The sequence below is a fragment of the Canis aureus genome, chromosome 15 (genome assembly GCF_053574225.1).
Source record: "Canis aureus isolate CA01 chromosome 15, VMU_Caureus_v.1.0, whole genome shotgun sequence".
NCBI lineage: Eukaryota > Metazoa > Chordata > Mammalia > Carnivora > Canidae > Canis > Canis aureus.
The window spans coordinates 11,048,034-11,060,689 of NC_135625.1; the positions used below are offsets into that span (position 1 = coordinate 11,048,034).

At 35.2% G+C, this 12,656-nt stretch overlaps 1 protein-coding gene and 1 long non-coding RNA gene across 2 annotated transcripts in view; one reads left to right on the forward strand and one right to left on the reverse strand.

Annotated features, from left to right (window-relative positions):
* LOC144283935 (uncharacterized) overlaps nt 1-12,656 on the forward strand; it is a 315,621-nt gene that overhangs the window by 104,225 nt on the left and 198,740 nt on the right. The window lies entirely within an intron of this gene.
* The window catches only part of LOC144285093 (WD repeat-containing protein 17-like), an 88,282-nt gene that overhangs the window by 8,455 nt on the left and 67,171 nt on the right, over nt 1-12,656 (reverse strand). Inside the window, exons 10-17 of the mRNA XM_077850362.1 lie at nt 11,208-11,290; nt 9,216-9,302; nt 5,377-5,541; nt 3,065-3,267; nt 1,913-2,062; nt 1,695-1,825; nt 1,266-1,391; nt 73-228 (exon numbers count right to left, since the gene is read on the reverse strand). Of these exons, the coding sequence (XP_077706488.1) occupies nt 73-228; nt 1,266-1,391; nt 1,695-1,825; nt 1,913-2,062; nt 3,065-3,267; nt 5,377-5,541; nt 9,216-9,302; nt 11,208-11,290 (1,101 nt within the window). The remainder of the gene's footprint in view (nt 1-72; nt 229-1,265; nt 1,392-1,694; nt 1,826-1,912; nt 2,063-3,064; nt 3,268-5,376; nt 5,542-9,215; nt 9,303-11,207; nt 11,291-12,656) is intronic.

Below are 12,656 nucleotides of genomic sequence, written 5' to 3' on the forward strand. Positions count from 1 at the left end.
ATAAACTTCACATTTAGCATTTCACCAATACTTAAGACTACTTTGTCGAAGTCGTTGATGTTTGCACTTTACCTCTCCAAGTCCAACCATCAGTTCACAGTATCTCTGAATTTGTCCTAATCTCAAATGTATGTCAGCAGCTTCCCTCAGCCTCTCCTCTTTGGTGGGGACACCAATTCCACCACCAAATTTAGACATCTTGACTGTTGTCAATTCTTGGGCTTCAGACTGGTTAAACAGAAAATAACATTTCCTAAATTTTGTTATACAAGAGCTGGTGATAACAGATGATTATAAAAGCATGACAGGGGCACATATTTTAAAAGCATGTAGCACTGGAAATTAAATATTTTTAAAAATCAGTATTTTTTCTCTGTAAAATATGATACTTCCTCCACTCTAATATTCTGGTGTGGGTGCAGGGTAAAGACTAGCTGGGTCGGGTGTGGGCAGACAGGCTAAATCCCACTGTCCTTAAAACTCACCAGGTGTGGTTATAGTCCAGGGGTTAAAAGGTCATGAATGATAAAGTGATATGTAAGTACTGGAAGAAAAAATATAAAAGTCTGGAATAAACATTAAAAATGACAGGCTCAGTCTAATTGGCTCCTGTTCTATCAGGAGGTAAGACCTGTAGTCGTTAGGTGGGGTTGTGACTACAGAAAATACTCCTTTATGAAAATAACTGTTTTGTGGGACCTTCAAATCCACACCTCTGGCACAGTTCTCGTGCTCTCCCAGTCACGTTAAGCATGGATATTTTATTGCAAATATAAGTGCTATTTCCTCTTTCTCATCCCAGCTCTGGTTTGTTGGTACGGGGTATCACTCCAGGTATGAGGTAACTGGTGATTTTGTAATGGAATTTAATAAGAGCTCTAATACGGCCAGTTTTAATAAAACATATCCCAGAATACAGTCTTTCAGGCCTCTGAGACTAAAATCAGAGTGGTCCAAATGTCACGGTTATTTGGTAATAGGGTAAAGCATTTCAAGTAGTTCCAAGTGACCTTTGAAAAATTTCACGAGATTCAACGTATGGAAACCATGACTGCCTTAACTAGTCTCAAATAATTCAGACTCTCAAAAAAAAAAATTCAGACTCTCATAATTGGTTTTTACTGATGACTTATCTCCTCAGCGTTCATTTACTTCAGTCTACTAACTCTAATTATAGAAATCTTCCAGAATAATGTTTATATTTTAACAACGAAAAGGCAAAAATAATTCTGCTTGGGGACAGGATACCTGCATACTTGACTTACCGTTCTAAATTTAATCAGATGTTTCAAATGCATTATTCCTTTACAGTAGTTTTGAGGAAGCAAGCTGTCGTCCTGCCCTCTTATCACAGCGACTAAATTCCATAAATTGTCACTGCCACCTGGAGGCTAAAAAGGTTGATACAGAATAACCAAAGATAAAATAAATGAATTATTTAAAAACCCCCAGAATTTTGCATCTTCAAAAATATGATGAGGCATATCTAAGTTGAAAGATTAACGAAATAATAACTGTATTTCATTTATTGTTTCTGGTTTCCATTTGCTTTCTCACTCTGCACCAACTATGTTCAGAGGGACTCGCTGAGTTGGGGTGATACATGTAAATATGTGATAATGACAATGGTTATAATGACTCATTTTTGACTACAGGGAAAATGTTCATATTTAATTCCTATAATAAATACTCACAGATAAACATTCTGAAAACCATCTTAGTTTTTTTGCTCGAGGATTACCAGTTAGTTTCTCTATTTCGTGTTTAATATCTCTTGATACTTTACCACACAATAGAGGAGGAGTGCCTTGTTCTATGGCATGATCTAAAGAACAGACATAATTCAGTGAGAAAGGATTGCTTATAAGATACTATTTAAAAATAAAATCTAATACATGCACATTTTCAATACCAGTGTTCCCGATAATTTCTTCCCAAGATCTGTCTGCCAGAATATTTATTTGTAAAGGAGTGATTAGAGGTGTTAATGACCAGAGTCTCACTGTAGAATCACGGGAGCAGGAGGCCATGGTGAAGGGGCGGCGGGGATGACATGTTAAACCTGATGGAAAAAATAAACCTATTTTAACTAAAGTAAACACCAAAAAATATTATTTATCTACAGGTACCTCATAACACTTCTACAGAATTGAAGTTATAAGGAAGAGTTTTGAAACGGCATTTTCATTTTGGCTGAAAATGACATAAGAATAGAGTATATTACTTAGCATATTCTATAAATATGAACACAAAATTGAATAATGATTAGCGAATGGTCCTGGATGAAAATGTTGAAATTACATTACAGTTGGGTCAGCAGTGAGCAGACTGTCACACCCGTGGAGTACATGGTAATCTGTGAGGTAATGGTGGATGGACAGAGGTTCTAATTATAAGAAGAAAGTTGGGACTTTCCAGTTTAGGACATCCAGCAACAGGATTCTCTCCCACACTCAGCCCCCTCTGCCTCAACTGAAAGGCCACTGAGGTCAAGTATATGGACACAAGTGGCTAGACTAGGGTCACTTTCTCCTGAACCATTTTTGCATTCTTAATTCACCTACTTGTGCCCATCAAGATTTGGGTCGTCATATGAAAGCGACACGCAGAAGACAAGAAATCGGATTTCCATACCCAGCTCAATCGTATTTAAAGACTTAGTTTCACATAAAAAAGCAAAACGTTGTCCTAACTATACAACAGTAGAGATACAGTAATGGGTAGATAAGTTACATCTACTTTATCACGGATTTCCTGTTTTACAACTTCCTTCTGAGTGATGATAAAGGGCGGGAGAAAAATCCAAGCCATGTGCGTCTGCATGCATATGTGTGTGTGTGTGTGTGTGTGTGTGTACACACAGAAACACAATAGTTGGTTGACATTTTGGGTTATCATCTGTATATTCTGATATTTCAATAATAAACAACCACACAGTTTCTAATAAGAAAAATGTTATTTTAAAATGAAACACTGTAAGGTTTCTTTAAAAATACTGTATGTCTTAGAAATTATAAACTTCATTAATACAGTAAAATTTAAAAATGCGTGAAAAACACTTTACCATATACATCTGCACCATGATCATAAACAGTATCCAAACAAGTTCCTTCTCGAGTGTCCCATACTTTTATAGTGTAGTCCCAGCTGCCAGACACGAGGAGATATGGAATCTCAGTATTCCACATTAATCCCCTCACAGGTGCAGTGTGGCCACTAAGAATGTTTATGCAAGCATCTTGAGTGTAATCCCAGATTCGAACAGAACTGAAAACAGAATATTATGTATATTATGTATAAAATACCATTCAGGTTATAATTTGTCTAAAGTATGGACACATTCTTAGTGGCGCACAACAATGATTTCTCAGTATATCCAAAGGGCATTTTAAGATTCATGATACGTTACGATTCTTTTCTTTATAGCAGATGAAAATGAACAATTAACTATGCCAGAGCTAGCCTATTTCAATAGATTTTCCCCCTACTTTAACTGGTCCTTTACAACTGATAATAAATCTATTATTTCACAATTTATTTACTTAAAAGGTTCTTTCTTAAAGTGAAATAGAGAAGGCCAAGAAATTACTAATAATAGGGATACAATAATTTAATGATACACATTATTTGTAAATCATGAAAACATAGCATGCATGATGATGGGTATTATTTGAATAATCAATTCATCTTTATGTTCTTATCAAAGAGTAAATCATTCCTTCATGTTTTGGTCAATAAAATAAGTTGGTTAGTAGGTGTAAAATCACTCTAAAATCAAGTACAAAACTTAAATATAACTGGATTCATGATATTACTTGAATCTACCAATTGTACAAAGTACAAATGCTACTGAAATAATAATTTGAACTCAAAATCAATTTAAGGCCTCCAAATGCCAACTTCGCCTGAACAATTCATAATAATTTTTAGTTGCAGATTTATATCAATCTTACAATGCCAAAATATTAATACTTCAAAGGTTATATTATGAAAGAGATACATTATATATATTTAATTTCTTTAAGGCACATTTATTTATGCCTTCTATAAAGATTTCCTTCTTTTTCTTTTCCCTTACGCAGCACAGGACAATATATCCAGGCATATCACAACCTAATTTTGTGCTAATTCCTGTTAACCTTGAAGTTATTTTGGTTGATATCATACTTTCATAATGTTAAAGTGACATGTATCAAAATACTTTAATGTTATCATAAGGGGCGCTCACAGGTGTTCTTGCTTTATGACATAATTTAGATTAGGCAAACATCAGGCTAACATCATAATTATATTTTATAGTCAAACATAAGAAAAGCATTATATACCCCATTGTACATAAGCATATTTAAAGGTGCTAGGCAGCACGTTATTACCTATATAGTCATATTAAGGAACTAATAAACAGAATTTACAAAAGATTTTCAAGTTTCATCCTCATAATTAAGTAAAATGTTTGCTATCTTTTTGACAAATATTTCTTAGACAATGGCTGAATATCATACTTTTTTTTTTTCATGTAGCAACAGAATTCAGATACTGAAGTCCATGTTAACAGAGAACAATCTCATAAGTCAACTCATTCACTTGGACATGATAACCTTACTGTATTTTTTCCAGTGATAACCCACAGAAATCTGACCATTGCTTTTCTTAGGAAATTTGGATGGATGCCAAAGTTTCAAGATGAAAACAGTCAATTATTCAATATTAAACTTCTGGCTACTGTATACTATGATTTCTATCTGCATAAAGTAAGATTTCTCTTATCTAAATTTATCTCATATTCAAATACGGACCAAACTGTATTATGCAAAATCTATCCTGTTTGAATATAAAATATAGACAAGATTTCAGGAACTTTTTCACAAAACCAGAAAAAAAAAAAGGTTAAATCACTCTCATTTCTAAATAAATTCTCTTCATGCTAAAATATGATCATCTTATTTCCTATTCTTAATGAAAAGAGAGTAGGACTGTTTTCCATATTAAATATCAGGACATTACTAAAAATAAACTCTTCTCTATATTTTACAGAGATTTGTTCATTTCAGGGTTTTTTTTTTTCCCCTTTCCAAACCGATCCTTTTGAAATTTTTGTTTCTCTTAACTCTGTTGCTAATAAGATAGAAATAAGCATCCATAGTAAGCAAAACGAGGAAATAGAAATCATGAATAAGATGATAATATAAGCATGGCAAGATTTAATTTACTATGGTTAAATGTAATTAGGTAACTGTTAATTGCCTGTACATCTTTGTTATGTACATACTTAAAATCTTTCCATCCCTAAGTTGGATCGTATAAATATATGCATTTCTAGAAGATTATAAGCTTATGATTTTAAGGACTAAAAATTAGAATTCAAAAAATACATACCCATCATCAGAACCACTGCAAAGTATGCCCTCACTCAGAGGAGACCATTTAACGTGGAACACTTTTGCAGTGTGCCCACTAAATACTTTCAGTGGTTGATCAGAGCTGGTGGCTACATAATAGACACGAACATTTTTATCTTCACAGCCAGTAGCTATCATGTCTCTGAAATATCGTCAATGGCACAGTAAAACATGAAAAAAAATGATATTTGTTACTGATAATTTTAAAATATACCCAGTTCTAATTTCTAAAACTAAAATTTTTTGCTTCCTTAATGAAGTTAGACCTAAAACACGTAAGTAAAAACCATTATTCTCAGAAACTGCCCTAGTGCAAAGTTTTTTTATCTTCTCTTTTAATCAGTTGAATTTTTAAGTTTTCAATCTTAGATCAGAGATAATGGAATTCCTATTTCTATAAGTTCTTTTTTTTAAATGTCCAGATTCAAAACTTCTTGAATATTTCTCACATCTTTATATTTCATACCGTAGGTCTTAACAAGGGTCTCCAATGGTGAGTAACTGAGATCTGCTTCCTCACTGGTAAGCAAATTATTAATCACTACATGCCCTGACCACTGGTAAATTTTTTCTGTGGCATGAACACAAATAGCAGTGCTTCCCCTGAAGGATGCTGGAACGTCTGCCCACAGACCAGGGTTGTCCCATCTGACAGAAAGTCACAGTCCTGGTTTCCCCACTGTCTTTGGTGGCTGCACCAGTTTGAGACACTTTAACTCTATGTTCCAACCAAGGATCTTCTATAAATATGCATGGCTATGATCTTTTAATGATCTTTGTCTGTTATACTCAAGAAAATGAGAGTAAATTAAGCAACCATGTATATCCATCTGTATGTCCATCTACAACCCAAGTGGTCATACGTGGAACACTGTTCCAAATGGACTTGGGAGGAGTAGAGTGGGCCTGTGGGTATCGTGGGGCAACAGTGTCCCTGAGGAATGTTAACAACCATACAAACAGGCTCCATGCTCCAAACAGAAGTTACACTTTGGATACAACTGTTCTCACAACCTTCCTCAAACTTCAAATTGTTGATTTCTGCCAAGTGGGTTGTAGTACTTGCATTTATTTAAGGCCACATGCATAAATACACCGGTTTGCAACCTGGCCTGCCAATCTGTAAATGTGCATATTACATCTAAGTCCCACGGATAAATGGGCCAGTTTCTACATGTGGGAAAACATTCTTTGCATATTACAAATATTTACATGTACACGAGTATGTTTTTGCATACGTGTATATGGATACATGATATAAAATCTTAACAAATTATAAACATTCAAGGAATGCATGTACAGCTATCCAAATTATAAATTCAGAGATATATTATGCAGTCAAATGCTCTACCCCTGAGCTATACCCCCTCACAGATATATTATGAATAAATGTTTACAAGTTCAAAATATTTTTCATGTTATCTCCTAAAGGGCTACATAAAATAATGGATACTGCTATTAGAATATTTTTAAAAGGCTTTTAAAAATAAAAATGAAATTTATTAGGTACACTTGGTAGTAAGCATAAAAGTTAACTATAAAGGACTTTTTTAAAAAACAACAAAACAAATTAATGTCTAGTTTTTATTTCAACTCATCAAATGCTTAACCCATAAAACAGAAAAATAAGAATGCGGAACTGTTCTGTTGGTCAGATACAAGATGACTTCTATCTATTGTGTATTGAAGAAATAATTTTTAAACATCTACTTTGCTCTAGGCACAATGAGGGTTAGCAGCACAGTGTTTTGCTAAGAATATACTGCTAAAAATAGATAACTCAGTTGCTGATCTCAAGGAGATAACATTTTAGAGGGTGAGACAGCCAATTTCTTACTAAAATTGTGGTTTTTAAGATTATATGTATTTATTACTCATGTGGTCAATATTTATGTACTCTTCCAATATCCATCTTATATTTCCTCTGTCTCCTCCCTGGTAACCATCAGTTTGTTCTTTATAGCTAAGTTTGTTTCTTGGTTTGCCTTGCTCCCTCTCTTTTAGCAAAATAGCATTTTGCTATTTTGCTTAGCATTATACTCTCTAGCTCCATCCATGTTGAATATTCCATTGTATTTATATATACACACCACATCTCACCACCCAATCATTTTAACTATATTTGTTCTTCCAACCCATGAGCATGGAATGCCTTTCCATTTCTTTATGTTCAATTTCTTGCATTAGAGTTTTATAGTTTTCAGAGTACAGGTCTTTCACCTCTTTGGTTAATTTTATTACTAGACATTTTTTTGTTTTTGGTGGAATTATAAATGGGACTGTTTTCTTAATTTCACTTTCTGAAGCTTAATTATCAGTGCATAGAAGTGCAAGATTTCTGTACCATGATTCTGTATCCTGCAACTTTACTGAATTCATTTATCAGTTCTAGCAGCTTTTTGGTGGAGTCCTTAGGATTTTCTATATAGAGGATCATGTCATTTGCATATAGTGAGGGTTTTACTTCTTCCTCGCTGATCTGGATGCCTTTTATTTCATTATGCTGTCCCTGCTGTAGCCAGGACTTCCAGTAACATGCTGAATAAAAGTGGTGAGAGTGGACATCCTTGTCTTGTTCCTGACCTTACAGGAAAAGTTCTAAGTTTTTCACCACTGAGTATGATGTTGGCTGTGGGTTATTCCTATGAGGCCTTTGTTACAGCAAGATATGTTCCATATAGATGTACTTTGCAGAGGGACTTCCCTGTTGGGCTCCTAAGATTTTGCATTTTATCCTACAATCACTGTAAGCAATGGAATGGTACACTCAGATCTGGTTGTTAAATTCTCTGACTTCAACATAGAGAAGGTTAGGTGGGAGATAAGGAAGTAGTGACAAAGAATGTGAATCCTAGAATCGATTTAGAAGTCTTTTGACGAAGTCCAAAAGCAAAGTATTACTGGTTTATGGCAGGGGAGGGGAGTGGTTGGAAAAGAATAACTAGATAGATGATATCACAGGAACTGATAGCCGACTGGAAACAGAAATTGGGGGGATGATAAGGTATAAAAGAGGCCAAGGATTTTGGCTTCAGCAGCTCTGTTGTGAACATTATCAGGCCACTGAGATGGGGAATCCAGCAAGGAGGAGCTGGGCATGAGCTCACTTTGCATAAAACCTCTGTGTTAGAAGTTCTTCTCTATTTACTGAAAGACATCCTTTTGTATGTGATTTGACTCAGAATACAAATATGATAAGGTTTTAATATTTTAGTATGTATATTTTCCACTTGCAAGACAGAAAAGCATCATTTCTCATTATTTTCACAGTATCTCAAGAAAGTGAATTTTTTAAGTATAATTTATATAGCATACAGAGAAGTTTGAAATGTAAGATTCTTGGAAGTGTAGTGACTTAAAGGATCAATTTCAGTGAAGGCTTGACTTGGATTAATTTTTAAATCTGAGCTGATTTTTACATGGTAAATACTAGGCTCGAAAGCAAGGATGACCTTTCAAAACTATGCACATAAGTTCTATATTTTAGGAAATCATCCATTCCCAAGGCATTAGCATTATTGGGCAGCAATAGAAAGTCATGGTGGACGACTGGAGAGATTCCTAAAAGGGTTTAGGGAAAGGACTGCACTTCCATGGTAGAAGCCACATGCAGATTGGACTTAATTTCCATTTTTTATTAGTTAGTTCTATGTTTCTTCCTAAAGCATCAGCTAACATGAACAATCAATTAGAAGGCTAGACAGCAAGAACTCTCCTAAAGAGAGTGATGAGCATTACCTCTGGGAATAACATTAAATTTCACGCTTATTTAAAATCTCAGAAGTTATTGTTTATCTTGGGGAAAAAAATTCTTACTTATTGTTTTGGCTCCAATCACAACCGAACACAGCAGCTGGATGTTTGTATTTGTGTAGCACTTTACCATCAACTGTTCGAATAATACTGAAATTAAGTATAGTATGTTAATAGAAAAAACAACATTCTAAACATTATTCATAAAAACAAAGCCAGAACTGAATAATTCGAACATAAATATTTTAGGATAGAGACCTTATCTTCAAAGCACAGGGAACATTTAAAAGTACTGAGTAAATGATATTACCAACTGTAAGTTAAGTATATTTACATCAGATAGTACTAATTATGGCCATCCACTTAAATTAATTTGAATGTGATAAATTTTGATTTAGAAACTATTTCTAACAGAACACTTTTAGTTGAGGAAAAACATAGTTTAACACATATATTTTAAAACAATGATATAACTAATATGCATTCAATTTTCAGCTTCAAAATTCTGCAGTTCAAAATTTATATTTCAAACAATTCATTTATAAGTGCTGGTTGCACATACTATTACACCAAGTCCAAGACATGTAAGTTGTAACATTGTTGTGCATATTCTAAGTGATAAAACTAGACATTTGGAGGAACCTCTCTCCCCCAAAGGATCTATTTTAGCTACAAAATTAAAGAAACTCTAATACCCGACTATACCATTTCCATAACACAAGGACTATTGGTTCCATTAAAGAAAAGATGAAGCTGTGTGTAAATTAATGCATTAGAGGTTTTTAAGTCTTTAGAAAAGACCCTCTAAAATATTAGGCCGATGAAAACTTTTGAGGCTACTGGGGAGTGGTAGTGACCTATGCATACAAATGTGTAGTCATCACGTGTGGTATTTATCAAACCAGTGGAGTCCTCAAAGTACATGGTAAAGCTAATGGGGTATCACATTAACAAAAAACTCTGAGACACATCTTTTGTATTTTGGTATTTATCGATTAATAAATTTCTTTTCAGGAAAAAAAATCACTAATATGGCTATTTCCGAAAATTTCAACTTCCTGTAAAGATCTCTGGTTTCCATAACAACTATCTTTTTCATTGAAATTAAAATGTGAGGATGAGAAAATTGGGCCGGGTATTGCAAAACCTAACAGGAGACCATCTTTACTATATTCTCAACAACTACGCATGTCTATACCCCCTGTGAAAGATGGCCATACCTATAGCTACATAATAGCATCATCTTGATAAAAATATTTTTTTAACTCAAAGACAATTCTTTCCCTTACATATATTCCTTGGAAACCTACTTTTGCCTGGTACTTAACAGAATTAAGAAAGCACTTGTTTCTGAAATACCAGGTCAGAGATGTTAGTCACCTTCCAAAAAAAGGCATTTCCCACAGTCATTACTTTATCCCTTCTTATAAAGGCTTCTCATACTTTTTTTAATAATAGCACCTACAAAAGGTGAGCAAGTTTATTTTTCTAAAAAAAGATTTATTTATGTGGGAGAGACATAGAGAGCACAAGTGGGGAAGAGGGGCAGAGGGAGAAACAGACTCCCCACTGAGCAACCAAGCAGGGAGCCCGATGGTGGGGCTCAATCCCAGGACCCTGAGATCATGACCTGAGCCAAAGGCAGATGCTTAATCCATAAACAAGTTTCTAGAGCACTTGGTATCTCCTGAATCACCTGTAAAACTGAAATAACACTCCCCCAAAAGTGTGGTGAGGACAATTTAGACTCTTAGTGAAAAGTTCCTAAAGTTTCTTTGAGGCAATTCACACACAGTGTTTTACTTATAACTCGGGTAGTATTTTGTTTAGAAAGACATTACTGGTTTATTTATTTTAAGTATCACTGCACACTTATTTATTACTGATAGAGCAGTATGGCACATGCCCATATGGGCTTACCTGTATCTAGGACAGCCGGTAGAAGCTGTACAGGTGGAACCTCATTGACTACTTTGATGTATGTGCTAACAGGACACAACTGGTATTATCTAATGTATCTTTTACAAGCAGTACAACTTCATACATAGTACTTACCAGAAACCATCACCACTGCAGGTGGCTATTCTTTTGGAATCTTTATGACTCCAGGCAACGCAGAATATTCCATTTTTTCCATGCTTCAAAAAATGCAAAATACCTATCAATAAAAAATAATTCACCCCTTTTTTCTCTTATTTATTTACTTCTTCTAGTATTGCTTTTCTGTTAGGAACTTACTCTACATGCTGACAGAGGTATTATTGTCAACAGCAGAAAGCTGAATATATACTTTAAAAATGTAGAAAGCTATCACGCTTAAAAAATAAAACCCCGTGTTAAGAAATCAATTAAGTGGCCCTATTTCTGTTTTTGGAGATGCTAGTAGAGAGCCAGAACTGCCTCCTCAGCCATCTATTGATTAAAGCTCTGCTTAGTGCCTTTTCCAGAAGTGCCAGTGTGGAGACGAAGACAGGGATCTACCGGCTTCCCAACCTAGTGCCACCACAGCTACAGTGTATGAAATAATGCAAGCAATCGTTATTACTGGTCGTTCTTCTAAATTTCAAAGTTTTATTTTTATAAAAACAAAGGAGAAATAGTTAAGATTTTCCCTGTAACAAATCACTCTATACTGACCTGTTCCTCTGCATTCTCGGGCTGGGGAAGGGGAAGGGATAGTTACGAAGGGATAGTTACGACCAGTATGATGAGGATTTGTAAAACCACAAGGAATATATTATACATGGGAATGTCATTCGTCAACTAGGACATGGGTGAGTAAAGGTTGCAATCAATCTATTTTCAGCTTTTATTTAACTTTATATAGTAGTTTAATTGTGGCTGCTGCTAAGGAGAGACTAAATTAACATTTTATCTGGAGTTTTAGGGTGACCTTACTAAAGTGGTCTCCAGTTGCTGTTTTTTCCTCTTTGGGGGGTGGTGAAGGTAGGTAGCTGTATAAAGACTGGTATAAAGTGGAGGCAGTCTCTATACTCATGTAACTGAAGGAGTGGAGGCCCCCCCATCCATCAGCTTTACCCCAGGAAAAGGGCACCTAGGGCTTCTCAGACCCTGCATTTCCTTCTGTGAGACATACGTAATTCAGTTAACTCAAGCTAGCACTGCCCGACATCTATTATCCTAGGTTTAAGCACTTCTGTATCAGCCTCAACTAAGTTCCCGAAAGCTGGGAAGACAGGCATGGGTGTGAGACACCCCTGATGCCAGGGTGCAGTGCCGATGGGCAGATATTGAGGTCACAGAGGCCACGGTGTAGATGTGATGCCTCAGAACAGCATCTTTGATTTTAGGTCAAAAGTTTCTTTCTCAGATTCATTTCTTCTTTGCTTTTTACAGGACTATTATGGGATAAGTGCTGTTCTTGATGGGAGGGCAAAGGGCAGGTTGGGGGGCACTGCTGAATTTATTGTTCTGTAGAGAAAGGGAGGGACGTAACTGTATACAGTCCTTTGTCAACGCTTCCTCTGAGAGGCAACACTGTTT